The 27,339-nt window shown below is 40.4% G+C and overlaps 1 protein-coding gene across 3 annotated transcripts in view; it reads right to left on the reverse strand.

Annotated features, from left to right (window-relative positions):
• The window catches only part of St6gal2 (ST6 beta-galactoside alpha-2,6-sialyltransferase 2), a 68,077-nt gene that overhangs the window by 26,991 nt on the left and 13,747 nt on the right, over positions 1–27,339 (reverse strand). For 2 of the 3 annotated variants that reach the window (XM_021149975.3, XM_085832909.1), the window contains exon 2: positions 3,200–4,193. In XM_021149975.3, the coding sequence (XP_021005634.1) occupies positions 3,200–4,127 (928 nt within the window). In that variant the 5' untranslated portion in view covers positions 4,128–4,193. Of the gene's footprint in view, positions 1–3,199; positions 4,211–27,339 lie in introns of all 3 variants that reach the window. The other variant, XM_085832908.1, reaches the window with a different exon arrangement.

Here is a 27,339-nt window from a genome sequence, read left to right on the forward strand (position 1 = left end):
TGACTATATGAACTACTTTCTTGGCTTTCTAAATGTAAAGCTACAGAACTTGCCAAATCCAAGACTTGCTTCAGAAATTACTTTGGGTTCTTCCCCTCTACTCTTCCTGCTGCCTTCCATTTTTCACCTACATGACAGTATTCAGTTATACAGTAACACAAGCCCTTGTCTTTCACATCAGGACTGTGATGTCTCCTCTCGGAAAACTGTTATTTTCTGTGGTGGGCTTCCACAGCCCTGCCAGGAATTGTCATTTGTTGTATAAATGACAAAAAACTGTCTCATAACTCCAGGAAAGAATGTTCCATGTTTCCAAAACAGACCAGGCTATATATGCATGCAAAGTTAAAGGCATTTACAATCACTATATTTTTCAAATCCTAAACAATAGCTCCATAGGTTTTAGTCTAACAGAATGGGGCACCCAGAAAAGGACTTGATGGCTACAAAACAAATACCCAGGGAAGTTGAAAGGTTGGCCTCCTTCTGGAAAAACAAAGAAGTAGGTGACCTTAGATAAAGAGCCTTCCTGGCAGACTGAGGGTGGGCTATGATACAGGATGCCTTGGACAGCTTTAAATTTTTCACCATGTGAATTTTGGCAGCCCCTCTGATCTTCACTTAGCCAATCCAGAAGGTGGCAGTTTGAGGTTAGCTCAAATATGCCCAACACTCCAAGGCTTTTGTTGTTGCTATTGTTGTTGTTTATTGTTGATGTTGTTGTTTTCTGAGAGTGATTAAAGACCATGTAGGTTTGCAATGGCAGCTTCAAGTAAACAAGAAGGAGGCCAGCCCCTGATGTGTACAGTAATGATCCTGCCACACCAGCTTATCAGAGATGAACAGCTTTTTTGCTTAAACAAACTTAGCAATGCTATAGTTCTATGGCTTAAGAAACTAGTTATAAAACCTAAACCTATACAAAAAAAGACAGAACCAACCAACCAAGGTAGCAAATAAACAACCAAATCTATAAGCCTGTTCTTCATTTGGGACATTACAATTCTAATCATGAAACCACACCATTGAAATTAAATTTAGACACTAGAAATTAACAAATACATGTGGCCTTTCATGTTCCCCAGAAACATGGCTCTTGTTGACTTTCATAACCTCTTTCAAATTTTGAGTAGAGTTTAAAAAAGCTTTAGTTATGAGCATTTATGAAGGAATAAAGGACAAGAAAATTCTCTTTTGTATGCAAGAACCATTGGAGTATTGCATATTTACGATGCAGAGGTGTTTAAAGCTAAACAAAACCAGAAGAAAGTTACTGCCTGCTTCAAAGCACAATACTTAAATTCCTCTTCTTAATTTTAATATTGGTCCGCAGAAATGAGAAAGAGCTGTGGTGTTATTTCACCCTGGGGACTTCTAAACCACTGCTCTTTCTTAATAAATTGCAGGCTGTTCTGCTCTGGGTTTTGCTACAAGCTTATGTGACACATGGATAGTGTTATTATGAGCTTGATGTAATGTCAGCACGGAGACACAGGGACCTCACACACTACAAGTCCAGATTTGTTTTTATTGCCTTGGGTTTTTAACATTAAAAAAAAAATCCCACTTAATATTCCCAGAAACAGGGGAGCTAAGGCTGAGGTCTGGGATGTCTGCAGGACACCATCATTCTTCAAGGACACAGAACTAAAGGATCTGCTTAGAAGAATACAAGAAACAGTAAATTAATCACCTATAATGAAGGAGCAATGTCCCCTGAATGTCACTTTCAGACTAGTTACTTAGGATCTACTACCATCTGCAGGGTGACTGTAGTAACTGTTCTTTTGCATCCAGGCTTGAAGCTGAGGCTACGTTTCAGCCACATTTGTAGCCCGTGCTCAGCAAAGAACCAGTTAGTGGATAAATACAGGCTTGTGAAATAAATGAGTTATTTTTAAGGTTATATTTTAACGGTTTTCAGTAGCAGCCAAACTGCTTGCTTATGGGCACAGCAATGGAATCAACCTAACCAGAAGGTTCCTAGAACAAGGCACCTTAAACTACCAGAAAGAGAAACACTGGAGGAGGGACAGGACAGAACAGTAGATAATCTTCTCTGGCAAAGAAGGGTGAGAAAATGAATACTGTCCACCAAGAACTAGAATTTGGTTGGTGAGCCCAGGCCAGCCCATCTGGAGCAGGATATGAATTCCACTGTGGGAAATGTACTTCAACCCTACTCCATACCCTTCAACTAAGTTGACACTGTATGTCTGTCTGTCTATGTATGCTATGAGGAGGCATGGTTGTCACTGTGAAGGGATTCCCTCCCCATCCTCCCTTGGAAAACAGATTACTGTCCATATTGTATTGGACCTTGTTCAACCAGTTGAAGGCGCTAAGAACATACACAGTGGTACGGCAAGGGGCTCTGCCTCAAAAATGTACCGTAGAGGGGCTGAAGAGAAGAGCAGAGGACCAAGGCTTGGTTCCCAGAACCCACAGGACTGCTCACAACCTTAACCAAACCCAAGTCCAGGATATCTGGTGTCCTCTTTTAGTCCCCACTGACTCCAGGAGTAGATACATCCCATTGAACACTTACAGGTATGCAGATAGGATGCTCAAACACATAAAATAATAATAAATCTTTAGAGGATTTTTTTTTAAAGAACGCATTAAAATTATCTAACATTCCCCAACTGTTAGTATATCCTACACATTTCAGACTTGTACGCTCAGCCAAGTCCTTTTAAATCTCTCCCTCCCTCTCCATATACTATTGAGCGATAGAGGAAGTAGGAAACCCATTCTCTCCAAATACAAGAGGTTTTGAGGACAGTATGGTTGAGTAGATAGCTGTCTCAGTAGGTCATGTTGCTCACCATCCTGAAGAAGGTCCCCACTGTACACATGGGCTGTGACCCAAACGAAGGTTAGGCTAAGCCTTTCCTAGGAACGGTTTTCAGTAGCAGCCAAGCTCTCCTCAGCACCCTTAAACTTGAGTTTAGTCCTTGGGAGTTCAGTACCATCATTATCGTTCTCTTTTATGAGTGGCACCCCTAAAAGCAACCTCCAGCATACTTGACCTTAGCTCCTTTCCCCGTATTCTTTTGTTGCCCCTGATCCTGGTTGATTCTGCTCATGATGACTATGGTTCCTAAGATGGATGAAGCTTGTCTAGCATCTAGGGCACAGCCCCAGACTGGAACTAGAAGTTCAGAGAGCTCAGAAAACACTGCCCCACGGGACCCACCGATTTCCTCCCCTAAGGAAGAGTTTAGGATGGCACCAGCAGACATGACAACTGCGCAGCTGCTCAGACCGTGCGGGTGCAACTGGCTCAGAGGTACACCTGGTACCAGAGGCCGCCAGCCCAGCGCTGAGAAGGGCGCCTCTCTGCCGTCCAATGTGCGCACACGCACACGCCTGCGCATCTCGCACAGCAGCTCTGGCCCTGTACGCGTAGCCTCGCGCCGACCTCGCCTGCGGAAGCGCACTCCATGCTTGTTGAAGGACATGTAGTAGCGCATGGCCTTCTGCAGGCGCGGGTTCAACATCTTAGAGGACACGGTCCCCTTCCAGAGCCGGTACAGGAAGGCTCTGGACATGGAGGCCGACAGCATGTCGCTGTCATAGGCTTCCTCAGGCAAGCTGCCTCGCCTTGGGTGGAGCAGCTTCTGCTTGGGCTGAGCAGGTCCTGATCGCCATGATGTCTCCCCTGGAGATGGCAGCTCCAGTGCACCCTGCCTGTGGTGGTACAACTCAGGCTGATCCGCAACAAAAAAATAGCTGTCTTCCTCGGGATAGAAAGCGCTTTGTGATTTCCTCCCAACCTGGGATGTAAAAAACTCATCCCCATTGTCCAAGTCATTTTGGGCCTGATCCCATTTCTGTGGGTCCCCAGGCCAGGGGTGGAAAGGGTTCTCAGGGTGGCTGTCCAGCAGCACTTTGCTTGCATCCAAACTTCTGGGCAAAGAGGGTTCCTGCAAAGCGCCCATGATGACCCGTTGCTTGCCCTGTAGAGGCAGGAGCCCACGGCTCTCCAGGAAGGAAAAGGAGCTGGGCATAGGTGCCGCAGGATTGCTGTTGGTGAAGTAGATGAAAATTGCCAAAAAGAGGAGCCCCCAAACAAATATTCCAAAGAGCATTCGTTGTCGCCATTGCTTCAAGTGTGGTTTCATTGCAGATCTTTGGGGCCAGCACTTCCTTCACCTTGGGGTTCTAAAGCACTACAAGGTGGACAAAACCTGAAAAAGACAAGAGCCTGGTTAGCATAAGAAATCTGCTCAGACACTGCTGGGGCAGCATTTAATCAAAAGTCGACTGAAGGGGGGGGGGGGGAAATCAGAAAAACAGAATTCTCTTCTCCCCTACTCTCACTCTTGACTTCTGAAAGACAAAGGGTCACACCATCTAAGCAAAATCTTGAGAGAAATAAACGTCTCCCAAGAGACTCTGGACATGTCCGCCATTTCTAGCCTAAGCACTCTTGTGAGGGTCTATTGCTGTTCCCTCCCTTGGCATCTAACAGAATTCTATTTAGGTGAGGCAAAGTTGGAGAATAAAGTAGTTAAGTAGCCTGCTCATATCTGCTAGCAGTCCATCAAAGTCTCAGCTCATACATTTTATAGGCATCAATGGTAGGCCTAAGTTCTTCATGACCCAACTAGAACATATCAGAAATCCACCACTGTTAGTACTGAATAGAGCAATGCTGGGTGACTGTGGCTACAGGCAAATACTGCAGGGTCCTTGCTGACTTCAGTGCCCTCAAGAATTGCCCTACCCTCTGCAAGCAAGACTGAACTAGAGCCACAAAGTAAACCAAGAGAAAATACCAGCAGTTATCTTGTTGTGCTCCGGACCCTGCATTTGTACTTGTCCTGAGTTATCTCTTGATCTTTTTATCTCTGAATAAGACATAAAGCACTATTACATCCATTTCCAAATGAAGGAACAGGTCCACCGAGGTAAACCAATATGCTCACAAACACATCGAGCAAGCAATATTATGTTCAAACCCACTATGACCCTGGGGCTCACTAAACTTGGAAAGCATCTGCTCATACCTGCTCATATCTGCTCATACCTGCTCATACCTGCTCATACCTGCTCATACCTGCTCATATCTGCTCATATCTGCTCATATCTGCTCATATCTGCTCATATCTGCTTAAGGAAAGTTGTATTTTCTAGATTTAGCTTATCTGTCTGTGGTAAAGGATCATTTTCACTCAAATTGCCGCTCACTGCTATACTTTTTTGTTTCCCTCTGAACCAGAATGTAATGGCTGTGCCAGTTACTGTCAAAACTTCTCACTGCTTACTCTTTATGTCCCCACATGTCTCACCAGAAAGAGATAACAGATACTTTTCTACAGTGCAACCTGGGACCATGATTCGAAGGTCATTTTCTATGTTACTCAACTCACCTGTCCATTAAGGACACAGTCCATCATGTTTTAAGTTATAACGTCCAACAAAAAGGTCTAGGAGTCCTCTCTAGTATTTTGAGAATCAACTGGAAATCGTAACATTACCCTCTGTAACAATTATTCTATTTCCACTAAAAGTGTGGACATTGCAATTTCATTCTATCACTTACTACCCATAGGTGGTGCAAGTGAGGAGCATATTCATAAGACTTCCCTCACTTCAGATGCCAGCCTTAGGTGGGGTCACCAGGCCATGTTTCTGATGGTTCAGCTATCAAGCAGAAAATTCCCACAATATCCATTAGGTTTGATACTCTGCTATAATGAATAACAAAACCAAGCAAAATGGTATATGTAATTATCTTGGTTTTATATACACAAGACCCATGAGGTGATGAATGAAGGGATATCATTTCTAGTATACAAAAACCTCAGTAGTCATAGAGCTATATCGAATCTCACTGCCAGCATTTTACTGAGGTTGTGTTATATGGGTATTATTTCATGAATTACCAGCCTCAAGAGTAAACTCAATGCACAGCTCTCCTTTCCTTGTTGGAAGGCAATACTGAGTTCTAAGCCAAAAAATTCACATTGTTAGCCTTTCAGAAGTCCCTAACTTAAGCTTTGTAGGAACTTGTAATCATGAGCATAGTTCTATGACAGGGAATCTGAATATTTGAAACAGAGTTTCAGAAAGGTTCCTATGACAAAGACTAAAGGAGTCCTTCAGTGTTCACAGGGCGAGCTACGACTGAAAGGATGGATTTGAAAGCCTGCCTTCCTGTTTCTAAATGGGGATGGTTTCGCTACTCTGAGCTTTGAGCGGGTAACAGGAGAAAGATAAGATCATTTCAGCATTAGCCTGTGAGAACCTTTTTATATCCTACAGATAAAGGTGGGGTAGGTGGGGTGTGAGAATCAGGGGTGTAATAAAATAGAAAAAAAAAAACAGCTTTGAGCTGTTGGGAAGAAGCCAGATACCACTGGCTCCAGAAGCCAGGCCTCACGTGCTACATGAATTCATGTTGCCTTATAATTTAGTGACTGCAGGAAGCTGAGGCAAAAGAAGTCTGAAGGTGAACCTGCTGAATTACACAGAATGATTCCCGAGATCAGAGCCCGGCTTCTTTACATGAAAATGCCTAGTTCCTTGAAAATGAGAAGGGAAGCCTTTTCTGTCAAGGGAAATAATGGCTGGCACAGTAGGGAGGTAAAATAATGAGAAGATGTCTGGGGACACTCGGAAAAGAAGGTCCCACTGAGTACCCAAGGCCCTGTCCCTATTTGTTCTTTCCTTCCTGATGTGCTAGACTTGAGAAAACAGAAGAATTCCCATGATCCTCAGAGCTCACAAAAGAAGTAATAATCTCAAGGCAAAGAACAAGCAGTTCTGCATCGGGTAAGATGCACAGACCTCCTGGCACACAGTAAGTAATTATGCAGCGGAGGAAGTTTGCTGCCTCCACTCATGATCAGGCTTCAACTTTTAATAATTCAAGTCTTCCGTGCAACTTTGATGGCTGCAAGCCTTCTGTTGCTAATTAAGAGACCACCCTTCAAAATGATTACGTCTCAAAGACACTGGCAGATCCTCTGCTAGCAAAACACACATAATTCCCTCTGTTTATTCCTGGTCTCCATCAGACACATTTTATAACAGATCTAGGTCAGAAAGGTGAGGGACATTAAAGTCAAAGCATGTGTCCTGCTTCATGTGGAAGGGAAGCTCTTGTTATGCAACAGAGAGCATCCTTTTCCTATGATAGCACATCTGAACTGCTATAATGACATCACTTAAACAGAATCATCTGTTGCACTCACTGCTATAAGCCATCATTAGTGGGTATGGTATAAATGGCATCGGAGGTAGAGGAGAGGTCCATAGGCAAAGCATCTGTCCCTAGATGCCAGTGGAAAGTACTCCCTAATCAGAACTTCATGTGTATATTGTCAGTGAGGGTTAAATGACTGCCACGTTCAGCTATGGCAAGATTATCTGCATACTGGACCAGTGCAACTTACTCTGCTCTCCACAGATATGCTCAATTATTACCTAGCAGCAGGAAGATTTTGATGCCCAGGGGACTCTCTCTGTTATTGGCACTACCTCTGTCCTATGGAATTTCTATTTTTATGTAGAGAATAGATCCATAACCCCTAGAAATTATTCTTATTCCTTTGCTCATCTAGAAAGTTTGGTGGGTTTCCTTATCTAAGATATGGATTTCCTCTTCCAAACAGAGAAAATAAAAAGAGTTCAGTTGTCTTCAGGAAAATCATAATTAGACAGAAGAGTGTTTAAATTCTTCAAAGTATTCTAAAAGAGATCATATTTTCCCAAAGACATGTTGTTAGATGAAATTATGAAATGTAAACAATTCTGCAAGCTGTAAAATTCGGCATGATGCTAAGGCAGCCAAGTTTCTGTTTTGTTTAAGGACAAAGAGTTGAATTATAGTTAAAGTCTTTGCTTCTGTAATGGAATCACTCCTGAGCCCTAAGATTGACAAGTTTTATCACCAGGTTTTGTTTTTGTTTGTTTGTTTGTTTGTTTTGTTTTGATTCAGGTTTGGTGTTGATTGTTGCAGTTGTTAATATACTTTTAATACGTTTGGCATAACCCTAATGACCAGGTTTTCTGCGAGTCTCAGAAACCAAAGAGTTGTCTGGACCAAATTCAAATCTAAGATTTAACTTGTGAACTACAGAGGGACATCCATATCTAAATGGTCTCCATGACCTTTGTCCTTAAAATTAGCTCTTGTTACACACGAGAAGGCATTCCAGACATAGAGAAGGAATATAAAGTGCTCCAGTTAGGATGCATCTATTGCTTCCCAACCTCACAGGCCCCTTTACAAATGGCCCCTTTCCTTACTTCACTTTTGTAAAGGTAAGGACATGTTTAGACCACTAAATAAATACAGAAGGCTAAGAGTCCCATCCCGTTCTAAAGCCATATTCAGAAAAACAGAAGGGAAAGGCCAGCCAGATCAGGGAGTATTGTGGTGATGGGACACAAGCCCCCTTTTAAGGAGTACTCCAAATCTTTGTCTTTGGAAGAACAGTCCCCCTTGATAGAGAGGCCTCTTCTCTGTGACAGGGTGGGGTTATGAGTGAGCACAGATGTGAGGAAGGGATGACACACTCAAAGGATCTCATTTGGCAAAGGTGTTAAGTTTTCATAAGGGGTGCCAGGGCAATTAATGATAAGATACTTAGACAAGCTACAGTGGAGATGACTGCAAGCCTCCTATAGGTGGCAGCAACATATTATTCAGTCTTAAACACTCAGGGAAAGTGGATGGCCTATGGAACACTCTTAAACTGTATTTTTCAAATAAATGATTGGAACTAGTAAGATATAGCAAATGCAGGAAAGCACATGTTCCTAGTTGTTTATAGGATGGCTCTGTTGGTATATGCTTCTCAACCTACAAGGAGGGTCTGGGTTGGCTCCAGGAATGCATAAAACTAGGCATTAGGCAGTTAGGCTTTTTGCATGCCTAGTGCACTAAAGCAAACCTTGAGTACTTCAGTAAAGAGAAGGCCTGGAGATGGACACTTATGATCAGGGTGGAAGAGGGGTGATTGTCTCAAGCCTTGGGACACCTAGGCTTGTTCCTGCATGAGGATGTGTGCAGAAAACACAAAGCACAAGGATGGTAAAGGTTTGGGTTGACTCAGGGTGGGATGCTCTTACAAGATGGTGGCATACATATATTTCTAGGTCAGTTATTGTCTACAGTACAGTGTTTTTGCTGAGGAGTCAGGCAGATAGGAAATGGTTTTAAAGGGAGATTTGCATATGTGAGTCTCTCAGGCAGCTTTCAGTGGGGCAGGAGCAGGGGAAGAAAAAATGATTTCAAAAGACTATCACTGATTGTACTGTATGAAAACAACACAAGCTGCCTAGTGTGGTGTTCTTTTCTCTTTCTGAAACAGCTTTCAGACTTTGGGCACAATGTCTCTTTGTTTTATATTCATTAGCATTCAAATATTTACAGTTTGCACCAATAATGTGCCAAGGCTTGTAGTTGAAGCTGTCAATTTGATTCAGCACTGATTATCTATCTATCTATCTATCTATCTATCTATCTATCTATCTATCTATCTATCTATCTATCTATCTATCTATCCATCCATCCATCCATCCATCCATCCATCCATCCATCCATCTATCTATCTATCTATCTATCTATCTATCTATCTATCTATCTATCTATTTATTTTACTTTTTCACTTTACATCCCACTCACTGTCCCCTCCCAGTCACCCCCTCTCACAATCCTTCCTCTTACTCCTCCCCTTCTCCTCTGAGGGGGTGAGACCCCCTGGGTATCCTCACACCCTGGCACATCAAGTCTTCCAGGCTAGGCACATCCACTCCCACTGAGGCCAGACAAGGCAGGCCAACTAGAAGAACATATTAATTCCATGTATAGGAAATAACTTTTGGAATAGCCCCTGCTAGAGTTGTTCAGAACCCACATTAAGACCATCCTGCACATCTAATAGATATGTGTTAGGAGGCCTAAGTCCAGCCCATGTAAGCCCTCTGGTTGGTGGTTCAGTCTCAGAAAGCCCCAAGGGTTCAGGTTAGTTGACTTTGTTGGTCTTCTGTAGGGTTCCTATCTCTGTCAGGGCCTGCAACCCTTCCTCCTATTCTTCCATATGGGTCAAACTCCAGCCAGTGTTTGACTGTGGGTGTTGGTATCTGTCTGAGTCACCTGCTTGATGGAGCCTTAGCATAACAGAGTATCATTAATAGTCAGGGATTGGCGCCACTGTTTAACTCAGAAGATATGAAGTTGCAGACTTGAAAGATTTGCATGGACTCTTAAAATAGAATTGGGCTTGAACATAACATAGATATAGCCAAAGTTGGCTCTTAGAAGAGAGTTCTGTACAAGCATAGGCTCCCTGTTTTTTCAAAAGGCAATGTTGTAAATTTAGTTGTTACAAAGTTAACTCTTAATGATGGTTCTTAAATGCTTTAGCCTCCCTTTTAGCCCACCAACCACCAGAGGTAGTAGAAAATAAAAAATAAGGGGAAAGTGGTCCTACTTAGAAAGCTTCTTTGGAGCAACTCTTGAATGTGTTGTCTGGAAATAGGCAACTCAGTTCACAGGTTAGTAGAGGCAGCTCTATCCTCTTGCAAACACTTCACAGATACAACACTAATCCAGTTTGGCAGAGTTGGGATATCAAACAGGAGTCAGCAGCAGTGGCACTACCTAGTAGAGATAGCCAGGCCTCAGCCTGGGCTCTATTCAATAGGACGGACCAGGAGGAAAGCTAGGAGAAGTTCTCCTCTGTGTCTCCCTCAGGGAATCGAATATCAATGAAGATGCAAGACCCATAATCATTACACAGCTAGCTCTATAAGCAAGCCAAGCTCAGCCTCTGTCACTGTCTGTAGAGTCCTATTTATATTCTCCAAACATCGTATGTCCTGCACAGGTCTTGCCTCTACACATGTCTTGCCTCAGCATGTGCCTCTGTCTCAGCTGTCTCTGCCAATCAGCCTGAGTCTGAGAAAGAGCCAAGAAACTACAGCACATCACCAGAAGATTTTTGGTGCATTTCTCTCTATGGAATCCTGACAAATGCAGCTCAACTATGCAGTGTAAGGCAGACAAATACATTTATGTCATTGGTGAAGAATCCTTCATCATGTGCACTTTTGTGTGCTTGCTTTAGGAGAACATCCTTTGTCTGGTGTCTGCTTCAGTGCAACATTCCTTCACGAGTCTGCCTTAGTGTGTCCAATTTAGGAAAACACTCGTTCACACGTTAGCCCCAGCAAAACACCATCCAACCGACTCTCCAAAGACCGCTTAAGTTGCAACTTCACAGTGTAGTTTGCTCCCCATCCTAACCCAAGGGGTATCTAGAGTATCACCACAGGCATCTGATGATACAACTGTAAAGTCAGAGCCAACATCCCTGACCTAGGCATTGGGTTGAACAGAACATATGACAATGGAATCTAAGCAGAGAAAAGAAAGGGACTAGGGATATGTTTCACTGGCAAACTGCTTGCTTAGTGTGTGTAAAACCTTGGATTTAGTTAGCACTAAAGAAAATCAAATGTGATGGCTCACACCTGTAATTCCAGTACTTGGCAGGAGCTACCATGAGAATGAGAAGTTCAAGGTTGTACTTTCCTGGATACTTGGTGTGTTCAAGGTCAAACTGGACTTCATTATAAGTCCCATCTCCAAACACACGCACACACACACACACACACACACACACAATCAAAAACAAGAGCAAAGGCAAACTAGGGTTGACTAGAAGTCTCTGTGTTAAGAAAAGTGTTACTTTCTAACAGGATACTAGACTCTTAGTTTCTACACCAAACCTACAGCCATGGCTATGCTTACACAGTATTTCCTTATGAAGTGAATGAATGAAGTGGCTGACACACTCAGCACAGAGTCTAACCCACACCAAGAGCCTAGATACTTTTTAAAAAAAAAAGGTAGATTTCATATTTGTACAAATGGAAAGAGTGGCATAAAAATTTTGGGTTCTACTGTTTTCCTTTGGGTTCCTTGAGTTCACTTGAGCTAGGCATCTCCTTCTCCTTACATGACCCTACATTGAGGCATCCTTGGTTAGACAAATATCAATACCTGACTATAGCTTATAAGCACTAAAAAAATATTCCCTACATAAAGACCTGTGTTTACTGCTTCAGTCATCAATGTAAAATTACCCTAGAAGAACTGATATGTATCTTCAAATGGATTTGGGGCACTAGTCAGCTTATTATAGTTCATTCTGCTATAATTCAGTAAATATTTATTAAACTGAAGGTAGAGGTGAATGCATGTTACATGGTGTTCAGTTCTTGGAGAAGTGACTTTGTAGCAAAAGCAGGAATAGGAAGGATTGTACAGAGTCAAAGCCCCAAATCTCTCTAGAACAGAAAATTAGGTTTCTTACAAGAACCAAATAAAGAGGGCTTCAGGGAACTTGCAGAAGATTTTAGAGGCTCTGTGTGAAATTTGCTTCTCTCTCTGAAAGAGGGTTTGTTTTCAAAGATGTAAACAAAAAGTAAAAATAGAAGAAAAGTTAAATGTCTTAGTGCTATCTCCATGAGCAAATATGAAATATGACCTTAGAGAGCATCAGAGGCTAGAAAAGCAAACACACAGATTGGCCATTTATGTAACCATGTAAAATGTTACAGAACTCCATAGACTAAACACCTCTGAGGGAAGCAAAGAAATTTTAATGGATAAGAGAGAAGGGGTGTATGTGCACCATGCAGAAACATTTAAGGATCCAAAGAAGAAAAATACTGCTATCATTAAATATGAGTACATAAACTCCTTTATTGGAATCCTTTTTCTTATATGTCTAGTAGTCAATAATTTTAAATAATAAAAACAATCATAAAATTCATAAAAATGAGACAGAGGTATCATTAACTGCAATTACATTAATGAATCTATTTCCAAAGCACTTTAGGTAACAATTACTGCTAAGAGAGTAACACAAAACATAAAATGTGTAGTTTACACAAGGTTTCAGGTTTAGTCAAAACTCTAGTGAGACAATATTATCAGTGAAGAAGAGACAAACTGTGTAATCTACTGATTATGATAGTGAAGGGGGATAGCAAGATGTCTCGGTGGTTAAAGGTGATTGGCACCAAGGATGCTAACCTGATTTGAACCCTGGGACCAACAGGATGATACCAAATTGTCCTCTTACATCCATACACCTCCATCCAAATAAATGTAATTTTCTGAAGTAAATGATGGTGCAGGATTACACTGGAAGAGGCTTCAGATCCATAGCCCTCACATCTACATGAACTTGGGCAAGTTTGTACATGTTAAGCTTTATCATAGTACATAAAATAATGAGAATCTCAGCCCTATAGAGTTACAGCTTTTTACTTTCATTTTCTCTTTCTCAATTTTCCCATAATAATTATAGATACTTATGGGGCATAGTTTGATATTTCAATACACTGTGCATTTATCAGAGCATGACAATTATAATTTTTATCTCTTATCATTTCTTTCCTTGAAACATTTAGCTCCCTTCTTCTAGTTTGTTCTTCTTGATAGGAAGTGGTTTTTAAAAACAATCATTCTACTATGCTAACACATCAGTGTGCACAGTACTGTTGCTGCTTAATTTCCTAAAATGATTGATGGTTAAAGAGTGGTTATTACTTATTTGACCATCACTACATTTTCACACTGGCCCTACCCTCTTAAGGGTATTTTTTAAAGACATTTTTCTACTCTCAGAGGAGTTTTGGGAATTAATTTGGTAACTTGAGAAGCTGTCTGAAATACGAAAATCTCAACTCAATCCTATAATCTGGTCTATCTTGAACATTATGAATATATACATCAAAAGAATAAGAATTCCTTAAATTAAAATAAATAAATGACCTAACCAGAGATGGGTAAGTCCCAATGTAAAAATCACAGGAAACATGATAAACTACGGCAACAATTTAATCTGAGTGAATACAATGAAACTTCAGACAAAAGACACAAAAGAATGATTATAAAACCTTCCAAGAAATCAAACAGGACAAAAATAAACACTAGAGTGGATTCTAACACAAACATGTGAATTAAATGAGCAATTCAATACTGTACAGGAAAATAGAATTCAATAAAGAGATAGAAATAATGAACAAAAAAGCAAACTGGTAATACTGGAAATGAAAACATCAATAATGTCAACTGAAAATGCACCTCCAAAGTCTGCATGGGATAGTACAGATGGGGGTCCAAATGTGAAGCCTTAAAAATAGAAACTCAGTTAGAGCATTTAGTCAGTGATAAATGAAAATTAGTAAACATATTAACAGAGCATTGAAGATCTATGAAATATGATGGAAAGAACATACCTATGCATCACGGGCAAAGAAGAAGAGGGACTTCATGCCAAAGGCAGAGAAAACTATTTAAAAAAAAATCATAGCAGAGAATTCCCCAAATATAGGGGAAGATACCCACTCAAGTAAAGATTGAAGTAATAAGCAGAAAAAAAGAACATTTTATAGTTAAAAATATTTAATATACAGAACAAAACTTTATATTTAAATCTACAAGAGCATATAAAGGCAGGCACATGCTTTTTCTAAAGAAACTTTAAAACCCAGGAGGACTTATATTCTGAAAGAATAGACTAAAAGATTTAATGACCATCACAAAAGATGCTGTAAAGATTCCCTCAGAATGACACAGTAAGGAGGAAGCCATGATGGAAAAATAGTGAAGCAAATGAGGAATGATAAAATTCTAAAGATTACAAATAACTAGTGACAGGAGATATTAGTGACTTCAACACCCCAGGCTGAGCAACTGATAGGTCATCTAAAAATAAACAGAGAAATATGCGAGTTGAGTGGTAACAGTGATCAAATGGATCTAATAGACATCCCCAGGACATTATACACAAACAGTGCAGAACACGCTTCAGAAATTCTCTGCAATTGTTCATATGACACAAAGCAAGTCTTAATACATACAAGAAAATTGTATATTATTTGACCACAATGGGATGCTAGTAATCAACAGCAAAATTAACTACAGAATATTCACAAACTCAAGGAGGTTAATTGAATTTATTGAATGAAGAACAGGTCATTGAAAAAAAAAACAAAAAAAAGCAATTTAAGACTGATAGAAGGATGAGTACAGCATAGCAGAACCTATGTACTATATAACAAAAGAAGTTCCCAAGGAGAGAGTTCACTGCTCAAGTGTGTACATTAAAATACAGAGAGGTCTAAAATAAATACATTAATTATACACATTAAGGTCTCAGAAAATTAGTCAAATTTCAAAGCAGTATGTGGAACTAAGTATGGTTTAGGGCAAAGATTAATAGAATAGGAAAAACAATGACAATATTAACAACACCAAAACACAAAGTGTCATAGGTTATTTTTTGAAGATAAACAAGATACTAAACTCTTACCTAAAAAAGAAGAAGAAGAAGAAGAAGAAGAAGAAGAAGAAGAAGAAGAAGAAGAAGAAGAAGAAGAAGAAGAAGGAGAAGAAGGAGGAGGAAGAGGAGGAGGAGGAGGAGGAGGATGAGAAAAGGAAGAGGAGGAGGAGGAGCAGAAGGAGGAGAAGGAGAAGGAGAAGGAGAAAGGAGAAAGGAGAAGGAGAAGGAGAAGGAGAAGGAGAAGGAGAAAAGAAATAGAGAGAAAACTGTTTCAAAGGAACACACTAGCACAGATACCTATTAAATCATTACAACACACTGCGTGGGGGATGTTGGAGAGATGGCTCAGCAGTTAAAAACACTGACTATTATTTATGAGCCCCAGTTCAATTCTCAGCACCCATCTTAGCTCATAGTCATCTGTAAGTCCAGAACAAGCTCAGATGAATTCACTCTTGAATTCTAACAGAATCACAAAAGAGTAACACCAATCCATCTCAAACTATTCTGTGAAGAAGGAATGCTTCCAAACTCTTTCTAGGAAGCCAGTATTATCATGATGCCCAAACTAAATAAAGATAAAATATACAACACATGACACATTGAGGAAAATTAGGGGATGAGGAAATAGGTCATTCAGCTAAGAGCTTACGGTCATGAGAATATGAATACAATCCATGGAATCTGAAGTTAAAAATCCAGGAATATCTGTGTGCATTTGCAATCCCATCTCTGGGGATGAGGAGAAAGACAACAAAGCCTAAAATAGTAAAATGTCCTATTTCCAAAAGTAAAGTGGATGGGTCCTAAGAAATATCATTCAAGGTTTTCCTGTGGTCTACATGTACACACAAATACACATGTGTACATGTGGGGCACACACACACACACACACACACACACACACACACACACACACACTAAACCTCCCTCATGAACACAGATGCATAAACACTCAATAAAACAGTCCAAAAATTTCAAGGACACAGAATAAAGCTTATTTATCATAGTCAACTGGCTTCATTCCAGAGATACAAGGATAGGTCAATACACTCTGTCATCTTAGGTAGTAACTGTCAACAAGACAGGATCTGTTGGCAGACAGGATTTCACATATATCTGTGAGGGATTATTTAGTTTCTGATAATGCCTATAGAAGATTATCTTGACTATGTTAATTGTTATGGGAAGACCCATCTTAACTGTGGGCAAGACCACCCCTTAAAGTAAAATAATGAAAGGTATAAAATAAAAAGAGTGATTTAATCACTGGAGTTCATTGTTTTGGTGTCTATCTGTAATCTAAGTACTGGGGTACAGTTAGCCAGCCTCTGTGATAGTAGATACAATGTGACCAGGTCCTTAGAGTTCAGACTGCCTTGACTTCCATGACGTGACAGACTGTAGCTCAAATTTGGAGCTAAAAGGAACCCCTCCTCTCTTACCTTGTCTTTATAAGTTATTTTATCATTGCAATGAGGATAGAAACTAAGACATATGCAAATCAATAAATGCAATACATCACACGAATGGGCTCAAGAGTAGAGATTACATGATCTCAATAAAGGCAGATTTATCATTTGACAAAATCCAGCATCTCTTCATGACAAAAAAACACAAAGACACTAGGGATAAAATGAATGTATCTCAGCAAAATAAAGATTTTATATGACACATCTACAGCCAACATTATACTAAGTGGGGATGCTTTTAAAACAGTTCCACTACAATCAGGAACAAGAGTCTCTTCCCCCATATTCAATATAATACTTGAAATCATAGCTCTAGCAATAAGACGACTAGAGGGGTATGAAATGGATACAAACGGAGCAAAAGGAAGCCCAAGTCCCAGTAATTGTGGATGATACGATTCAATACATTAGAGACCATGAGGACTCAACCAGACTCTTGTAACTAATATATACTTGAAAGTAAATGTAACTTGAAAGCAAAGTAACAGGCTGTAAAATAAGCATGCAAAATCAGCAACCTTCTTAGATATCAAAGATGAACATACTGAGAATGAAATTAGGGGAATAATCCCATTCACAACTGTGGTGGTTTTAATAGGGTTGGCCCCCATAGACTCATGTATTTGAATGCTTGTCCCACAGGGAGTGACACTAATAGAAATGTGTCCTTGTTGGAGGAAGTGAGTCCATGTGGGAGTGAGCTTTGACTTTTGTTATACTGAAGCTACTCCCAGTATGAAATCAGAGCTCCTGGCTGCATGTAGAAGACATTCCCCACCTGACTGCCTTCAATCAACATGTAGACCTCTTGGCTCCACCAGCACCATGTGGGCCTTTGAAACTGTAAGCCAGCCCTAATTGAAAGGTAGCCTTTAGAAGAGTTGCCATGGTCTTAATGTCTCTTCATAGCAATAAAATCCTAACTAAGACAACAACAGACTCTGCCTGCCCCGCCCCCAAATAGAAAAAAAAATGACTTGGGATAAGCCTGGCCAATGAAGTTAAAACCTCTACAGTGAAAACCCAAAACCCAATAAGAAAGAAATTGAGGAAGACACTAGAAAAGGGGAATGAATGCCTCCTATGTTCATGGACTGGAAGAATGAATATTGTGAAAATGATAATCTTACCAGAAGCAACCTACAAACTCAGTGTATTTCCCATCATCCCCCACCCCAATGTTGTTATTCACAGAAAGAGAAGCATCCATGGTACTAATGCAAACAAAGAAAATCTAAAACTGACACCTATGCTGTGTGGTAGCACGTGTGCTATGTACTTATCCGCATATGTGAATATCTTGATGACCTCAATGAAACCTTTCCTGCTGCAACTGTGTTTCCTTCTTCCTCCCATCAATTCTTCCTAAACTAAAGGAGTCCTCCGCCACTGAGGCAGCATTATCCTGGTGTGATATCCTGCCACACGGTCTGCAGCCCAAACTCTTGTATATATGGGTGTGCAGAAAAAAAAAAAAAAAAAAAAAAAACAAAAAACAAAAGAAAAAACAAAACAAAACCAAAAACCAAAAAACAAGGTGCATGGTATGGCTTACCAGAGAATAGGAGAGGTCTGTTTCAGAGTGCTGTTAGACAGTCAACAGAAAGAAGTGATATTGGGGAAAACACTTTAAATTAGGGTATTTTACCAAACTCGTTCGGTTTTCATTATATAATCCACTGTCAAAAATTTAGATGCAATAAGTACATTAGAACACTGAACTATGACGTTGTGAAGGCACTAACATCTTGTCCTTAATGATGTCTCATCCGTAAAAGTCAAGGGATAAGCCCGGCATGTCTACCCAGGTAGAGACAACGAGAAAGAAACATTAAATTTATATTAATGCACACATACAAAAATATTTTGAAATGAAATATAAAATCAAGTTGAGTATTTAGTATGTAAAATAGGGCTTTGAGGACACTTCACAGTTAAGTTTTAAGTTCTGAACGCTGAGGCTCTACGCTGTCCTCACACAAACACTTGAGTAGCACTTGCTGAGAGAAGCGCTGGTCATAGTCAGCCCTACTGTGGATGGAGAAGCCCCTTGCAGTGGGCCAGGTGTTTCCTGTCCAGCAGTCTGGTTCAGTTTGCACCAGCTGTTTTTTTGTGCACAAATGTACAAGGAGTCCAGATATCCATCACTTACTCACCTACTGCCTTTATCATTCATTCTTTTTCAGAAATATGAGCACCTATGGTGAGCACAATGCTGAGCAGATAAAGAACATCTGGCCTTCCGTATCCAAACATTTAGCATTTACGAAGAAAATTAACTGCAGATTGAAAATAATTTGGGAAGATAATTGTGTCTCTACTGAGCACATATAGGCCTTTTATCCCCTTGTCATTCTCTAACAAATACAGAATAGCAAGTATCCACTCATACTAAATTGGGTGTTGTAAATCACCTAGATGATTAACATATGTAAGAAGGTGTATCCTTTGTAGATGCTGCACCATTTTACATAAGGTACTTGTGCATCCACAGATATTCACAACCATGAAAGTCCTATAATACTCCTGTCCAGTGACCAAAGAAAGATTAACTTTTTCTAATGGAACAGACAGTGATATGGGAAAAAACCAGATCTTAATTACATATGTTTCATACTGTATAGTCTTCACTGATCCCTTATTGCTGGAAAGAGAGTATAGAAACTGAAACAGAAGAGTCAGATGCAGCCAAAGGTCTTGAAAGAACACACCCTATGCTTAAGTAACTCCCACACAGTAGCACTACTGTGCTGTTCTGGCTCCTTCCTCAACCCCTGTTGCCCAATCCTACTCATGCTGTCACATGGAGTTTGCACAGGTTTTTTCCTTTACCTGAGTCCTTCCTTCTCTAGACTGACCTGGCTGTCTCTAGGTTTTACTCAAATGGAAATGCTTTCCCAATTCTCTTGTGCTCTGTCTTGCCAGGCTTTGTTTTAATTTTTGACCCTGACAATGAACTTATGTTTGTTGCCCACATTTCTTCTCTAGTGAGTATAGACTCCCCTGTAGACTCATCCTCAGTGCCTAGGACAGTACTCCGGGGAAGGAAGTTGGAAATGAAAGAAGTGGCTTTACATAAGACTCGTGGACTTAATTCTATCCAGGGAAGGTCATAAGGAGACTGAAGTATGTAACTTGAGAAGAAATGGATGGTGAAAAGTTAGATTCATGAATGGATTTTAAGTTGGGGAACCTCAGCAATGAAGAGTTAAGGCAGCTAAGAGCTAGACATGGTGCACTGTAATTTCATAAATTTCTGGTTTATGTAACATCCCCTATAAAGGATTTAGTCACCTGTTACCAAACCCATGAACACATAGTGAATTGGATGCGCTGGCATCTGTAAAGCATATTATCGGCTTTTGGTAATGTCAAGCCCGTCATGACACTTGTGTTGGGGACACACTAACACAGCAGATTGCAGTGCTCCCTCTGGATCTCAGGAGAGACCCTTCCCTACAAATGATTTTTGTTAAAACTCCTTTGAAACACTGCACCTATGACTTTCAGAAGTCTAATCTGTGATATATAGGATTAGAAAATAGAGAGAATAATAATACAGGCACAACTTTGACCAGTGACACAGAATAGGCTGGGGGCAAGTGGCGGCGGGTGGGCGGGGGGGAGGGGGGCTTTAATCTGCTCTTGATACATTAGTGATAGAAGTAAAAGGACAACAGAAAGATAAGGCCATGGATATGGTTAGATAACCAAACTCTGCAGTAAACCTCTCCAGGATGATACAGGATACAGCACAGCAAAGATGAAGAAAGATATCATGGTCTCTTCAAACTACAGAATTCAAGACTTCCTATCCATCAGTGGTAAAAACAGGGCTTTTTCTGAGGCCCACCCTTTTTCTTTATTGTAAAGCTCTCTGGCCTGTGCATAGAAATTGCTCCCCTGCCCTGTGAGGATAAAGATCATTCATAAATACACGGAAATGTTAATATACTCACAGAAAATTTGATTAAGTATCTAAAATTCAAAATGTGCCAATAGTTGAAACTTTGAGGGGCAGCCCTATCGCACAAGCAGAAATGTCCATCCTTGACTTCTGTGAGTGCCTGTGGTAAAAATGAAAGGACACTAAAAATCTGCCACGAAATTGCCTTCATTCTGTCTGCAAGGTGCACACAAGACAAAACACTTCCATGTTTAGATATGGGACTCTTCCCCCGAGTCTCTTTATGCACATTTTAAAAATCCAAAATCAAAACCATCTGAAATCTGACACATATTTGGTTTCAATCACTTTAAACAAAAGTGTACACACCATACACACACAAGCACATACATACACCTTTGGAATTTGCTAAATGCACAGATAATATGCAAATGGGTGGGAATTAAATAGATGATATAAAATAGACTTATCTTCCTCAGTTATAGGATTAGTGAAGAAAATCTGTAAGAGTCTTCATGACATTTGAGCCACTTGAATGCATTCCATAAATAAGTGAAACAGCTTATGTTTATTATGTCATACTCTCAACTAAGTATATAAATGACATTCAATTAATGTATGTATCTGAATATAATATCCACGGTGAGTACACTACACAGTTTTGCAGCAGAATTTATTTATTCACTCAGTAAGTATCCTTTGCAATCCACTTATGTTCAGACATAAAATTACTAGATATCATTCTATATGTGACACAGAGACTAATGAAGTGCTTAAGCCACTGCCAAGCAACCGAAGAGCAACCCTGATTTTCATGAGTTGCCTCTAACGCCAATTTGCCTTTGCTCATTTTATTTCTGCTCTTGGAAATATTGAAATAAAAGCCTTTTTCTTTCCTCTACAAATGTTTGCAGCATCTATTTTACATCAAGTTTAACACAGCCTTATCTACACTAAAAATACACACGTGCTAGATTGGTTTTTGAAAAAGGAAAAATGTTTATGATGTCTATCAAAGAAACAGAATTCATCAGTTGAGTTTGACTTAAAGTGTCAGATGAGCTGGATAAAAATCTGTTTCTACAATTCATTTCTGAGCAATGTAAGGTTATTTCTTTCCTTCCAAAGAAAAAATACACGCACACACACACACACACACACACCCAAATGTTCTGGCTCTTTCAGAATGTAATGCTCAAGTCATGAATGGCTACTTCAAGTTTACAGCACATTACACAGTTTCTAGCTTGATTGCCTCTTTTGTTAGAATGAAATTTTAGTTTCAGTTCTTCAATAAGATAAAGTATCAGATCTAAATAGAATCAACAGGGAAGCAGGGGGAGATGAATGGAAACTGCTTTCTAACCAAGGGACACATGCAGTATGTGGGGCAAGCATCCCCAGCCAGATACAGACAGTCATGCAAACAAAAAAAAATGTGACCAAATGTTGAGCTAACCAAATTGCTGAACTATTTAAATATAAAGGATTTGACTGGCAAATTGCATTACCATTGTCCCAGATCCCAAATAAACAAATGTAAGGGTAGAACCATGGATATGTGACTTACATGCAAATATTTTGCCTTAGACCAAAGAACATGCTATCAGTGGAGTTATAGATTTTGGAGCAGACATTACAAAATTCCAACATTCTCTTCTTTAGAGAGAGAGGGGGGGAAGAGAGAGAATTATACAAGGTTACCCAGCTAGCTGGATGCAGATAAAATGAAAGCACCAATATCTGGAATTGTGTTCATTCTCTTATCCTCAGTTTTATTCTGGCACCAAGCAATGGAAAAAAAAAGACAGAAGTGCTTAAAGATTTCATAACTCTAATCTGTGTATATGAACCCATCATCCAATGATGCTGGCTAGATGAGACCATTGGTGGTGTTCCAGGGCACAGTCATATGTCACTTAATGATAAAGGTACACTCTGCGAAAAGTACCACTAGTTATGTTCAAGGCTGTGTCTAAACCTTACTATGTACTTACATTAACTGAGATGGCTATGATTGTCCCTAGGTGTTCTAACTTCAAAGGGTTCACTCTCACATAATGCAGTTTCCCTGTGGGTAGAAAGGTTACAAGGTGAATGCAGCTTATGATCTAATTCCTTTATGAATTATTATTAGCAAAGAGGAACTATTCCAAAAGAACTTATGAGTTGAAAGCACTGTGTTTGTAAGGCTGGTCCTGATGTAGACCACCATGTGGTAACATCCTTACAACACTTTGGCCATGCTGAGGCTGTGTGCACCCAAGAAAAGCACATTAGCAAAGAATCTAGAGGTCTGGGTCTAGTGTTGGCCAATGAGGAGACCTGGTGCTGCTTTATTAACCTGAGCTAGTAGAAGATGAGTTTTCCATGAGGCCTTTTCTGGAGTGTTTGACACTTCCAGTATCCACTCTATTTGAGAAAACTGAATTTTCCTCTCCCAGAAGGTATAAGTAGCACTCGGTTGTTAACCTTTACCTTAGTGGTTAGGTTTTACTCTTTGATTCATCCACTCATTCGTCTTTTAAAAGATAACAAAATAAAATATAAAATATATGAAACACTTCATGAATTTGCATGTTATCCTGGTGCAGGGCCAAAAAAAAAAAAAAAAAGTTCTCTCAGCTGTAAGCTAAGAAGAATAATTAACGGCTTGCAGCCTCTCACAGCAACTGTCACGATGATCCATTCAGACTGCGTGTAAAGTGAAGAGGAACAGGGAAGATGATTACCATCGATTGAATCCTTCCTTTTCACCTGGATAGCCGAGAAGCTGTAAAACAGCACTTACCCAGGTGTGATTCCTGATGCTGCCTTGGAATCTCTAAGCAGATGTGTTTAAAAAGCACCATCCCATGTTCTCCTCAAGACTCACTAGATAAGGATGACCATCCAGGAGCCTCCCTAGGAAATCTTTACACTTGAGCAGATGCTTGAGCGAAATCTAGAAGAAGATGAGTTCCAGGTGTTGCTTCAGTTGGTTTAGGATTCTGGAAAGTTTCCCACAGTATGTTGAACAGAAAAACATCCATATAATGACTGAAATTAACAAACTACTCACAGATGCCAGTCTGACCACAATCTGTGAACTCCCAGTACTCCTACCCAAACCAGCTTCTCCCTTCAACCCGAGAGACTGCACAGGATTCCAGGCACATATCTACTGATTTGCATGAGTTGTTTCCCTAAGACTTTTCCTGGCCTTCCTAAATTCTTCCTCTGCTCACAGTACTTCACAAGCAAATACCTCCCATGGTAAGGCTGTAAAGATAAAACACGTGCCTAGTACATGTATGGCCTTAAATGCCATCTTCTATATCATACAACAACAACAACAACAACAACACTAAATACATTCATATTCCCATTGACTAAAGCGGAGATAATGAAATTTGAGTCACGAATATCTGGATTCAAACAAACTTCTAACTTAGGACTTTCTGTGGTCATTTTCATTTATTAAGTTTATCAAAATTATTAAGCCATAGGGCAGCTTCTCCAATTGCAAGAGCAATGTAATCTCAAACAGTTTAATTCATCTAGAAGAGGATTTTAATCAGACTTCAAACAAAAGGCAATTAAAAGTTTCACCGAGGACCAATGTCCAAGGAATGACATCAACTTTTCCTTTTCATGTTCTCTAATGGCGTCTCTAATGGCCACAGTAGCTACACCTTGTAACAAATTATCCAAAAGGAATTTATATTCCAACTCTGCAGTTTACTGAGGGTTTTTTTTTTGGGGGGGGGGGGAGGTTACCAGATTCTTATGGAGACAGAGGCAGGCAAAGACACCTGACTGTTAGCATTTGCACATCTTTCTTTATTATCCTCAGATAATTTCAAACTAGCAATGTGATGTCACTAAACAGAACATAGAAGAAATCTACAAATACACATTGCTATAGATAGCATGTATAAGAAATAGCATTGTCTAAGAGTATATGAGATGTCAGCAGGGCCGAGACACTTGGTTTGTCTTTTGTATAGTCCCCTGGAACCACAGGCTTGGAAGGCTCACACTAGCTAAAGCCTTCCCGCTGCTGTCTGAAAATTTTATTCTGCAGATAATGTGAATTGGAAGAGAAAGAAACAAGGCACCTGAGCAGAGTAGATCCTAGGAATGCGTGAATTGTGCATCCACCCGATCGTTGCCCCCATTCACTTCTCAACTGACTGCCTTACGGCAAGAGGGGACCCAACTGCCAAAGAGACCATGCTTTCTGCTAGAATCAGGTGCTGCTTCCACAGCAGAACTAAACAGATATACTGCAAAGGACCCAGGGACCCTCCTGCCCTTTCTTACTTTTTTTTTCTCTCTCAGTCAACTACATGCACTAAAGAGTAAACCATAAACAGAGAGTCCTACCTTGCTTTCAGGAACTTATTTCCTAGCATCCCACATACAACCCTTGTAAATGGCAGCCTAGTGTCCCAAGTAGAGTGAATCTAAAGTTAGTCTGCATTGGCACAAGGCAATTCAGCTTCTCAACAATAGACTCCTCAGCGTCCAGAGTTGTCCACTGCTGTTCCAAGGTTAGAGATGAATCTGGACTCCTGAAGGCACACAACTCATCCCCTTCACCTGCTCTGATTTTCTGTGTATCTTTCAGCTGAGCTTTGTCACCCACTCCCTGCGTGCTAGATACACCTAACTCTGCCACACAGGGCACATCAGCCTAACCTGCAACTTCAGAAAGAAGTATGATAAAGTCACTTCTGATAACCTCAATGAAAACAAAAAGTTTTCATTTACATGGCAAGTTTCACATAACCTCAAGGCCTCTCTCTGGCTCATCTCATATTTAATGACCTCTCTGCCCAGAGGCTGTACATCCTGGCAGGTCTGATCTTTTAGAGAACTAAAAGTACAAACAGGAAAGAGGGTTTTGAAAAGTGCCCTTGGTGGCTAAGAGGCATTGAGTTTCAAATGGTTGTTTGCACCGAGGACCAGATGTGCACTGGAGGTAAGGGATTAAAACTGTGCACTGAAGTTCCAAGGGGGAAAGAAAAATTGAGGATTTCTACCACAAGCCCAATCACAAGTCCCTTCACAGAACAAGGCATTACCCAGAGTTAATGTGGAACAAAAATGCCATGTGGCTTAACGGAGCCTGCTGAAGCCATATGGACTAGATCACAGTCAACTCTGTCTCCTTTGACTATTTTGCTATGTTTCAAATGAGAGCAAGGGCACTGACCTTGAGTCCTGTGCAGGTATTATGGCTAACCCCCCAATACTGCTTGTCACAAAATTCTTATGTTACAGAGGTGGGACTTGAAGTTTAGAATGTACTTAATGGTTTATTATTTTGTTGGTTTTGTTTTCATTTACTTTAAGAGAAAAAGAAGAGGAAGAAGAGAAGGAGGGAAAGGATGAAGAGGAGCAACAACAATAACCAAATGGGGAGGAGGTGATCCACAAATCTCTTGAAGGCAGCGCCCTGGGATTTGAGCCTGTAACTGCTGAATTGAGCCTGGGCCTCTCCCATGGCTGCCCTCTACAGCTTCCAAAGCATTTTCACAGGTGGGAGAACTAAATGACAAGGTTTCTGATGAAATGTTTCATTCTGACCTCAGCTACACTGAAAATAAAACTTCATAGGTCATATTTTTAAAAACTGACAATAGTAAACAAAGTATGTGCAGGTCCCAAAGCAACAGTAATGTTGCTGGCCAACTTTCCTGGAGGTTACTGTCATGACTCAAGTACTCCTGTGGTGGACTGGAGAAAGACAGCAGAGCAGCAAGAATTTCCAGGGGAGGGAGAAGGGAGACTGAGACTTCTGTGGAGAAATTTAATATAAAGAATGCCATCCACCCATCCACAAAGAGTTGACTGAACTGACCACTTATCTTTGTTCTTAGGAAAGAAATTTCCAACCTTCAAATGTGCTTTCTTACTCCCAAATGCATTACTTATGGCTGGAAAGTAAGAATCAGTGGAAAAACAAAGTGACAGAGTGCATTACTTTCTATTGTACTTTCTACTTCCTGGTAGTAAGTTTAAAGAATGTAGGGGCTAGAGAGAGAGATGGCTCAGCAGGTAAGAACACTGGCTGCTCTTGCAGAGAACCCAGGTTTGGTTTCAAGCATCCAAATCAAGACTCAGAACTATGTATAACACCAGTCCTAAGAGATCCAGTGCCCTCTTCTGACCTTCACAGGCACCAGGTGTGGCCAAACAATAATACATGTAAAGGAATGTAGGTGTTAAGAAACTCACTGTTACTATGACATATTTTCTGTGATAAAACACCATAACCAAAGCAAATTGGGGAGGAAAGGGTTGGTTTCAGCTTGCAGTTTATAGACTGTCATGAAGGGAAGTCAGGCAAGGAACTCAAAGTAGAAAGCTAGGGGCAGGGAGAAATGCTGCTTACCGGCTTGTTCATCCTGGATTGCTCAGTTTGCTTTCTTACACACCACAGGATCACCTGCCCAAGGGTAGCACATCTCCTAAAAGGTCAGGCTTTTCCATATCAATCATTAATCAAGAAAACTACCTCACAGACTTGCCTCCAGAACAAATTTGATGAAAACATATCATCAGTTGAGGTCCCCCCCCCCCACTACCCAGATTAGCCCAGCCTGTGTTTAGTTTGGGAAACAAACAAACAAACAAACTGCTGATCAGCACA

The sequence above is a fragment of the Mus caroli genome, unplaced genomic scaffold (genome assembly GCF_978045245.1).
Source record: "Mus caroli unplaced genomic scaffold, Mus_caroli_1 scaffold_18, whole genome shotgun sequence".
Taxonomy (NCBI): domain Eukaryota; kingdom Metazoa; phylum Chordata; class Mammalia; order Rodentia; family Muridae; genus Mus; species Mus caroli.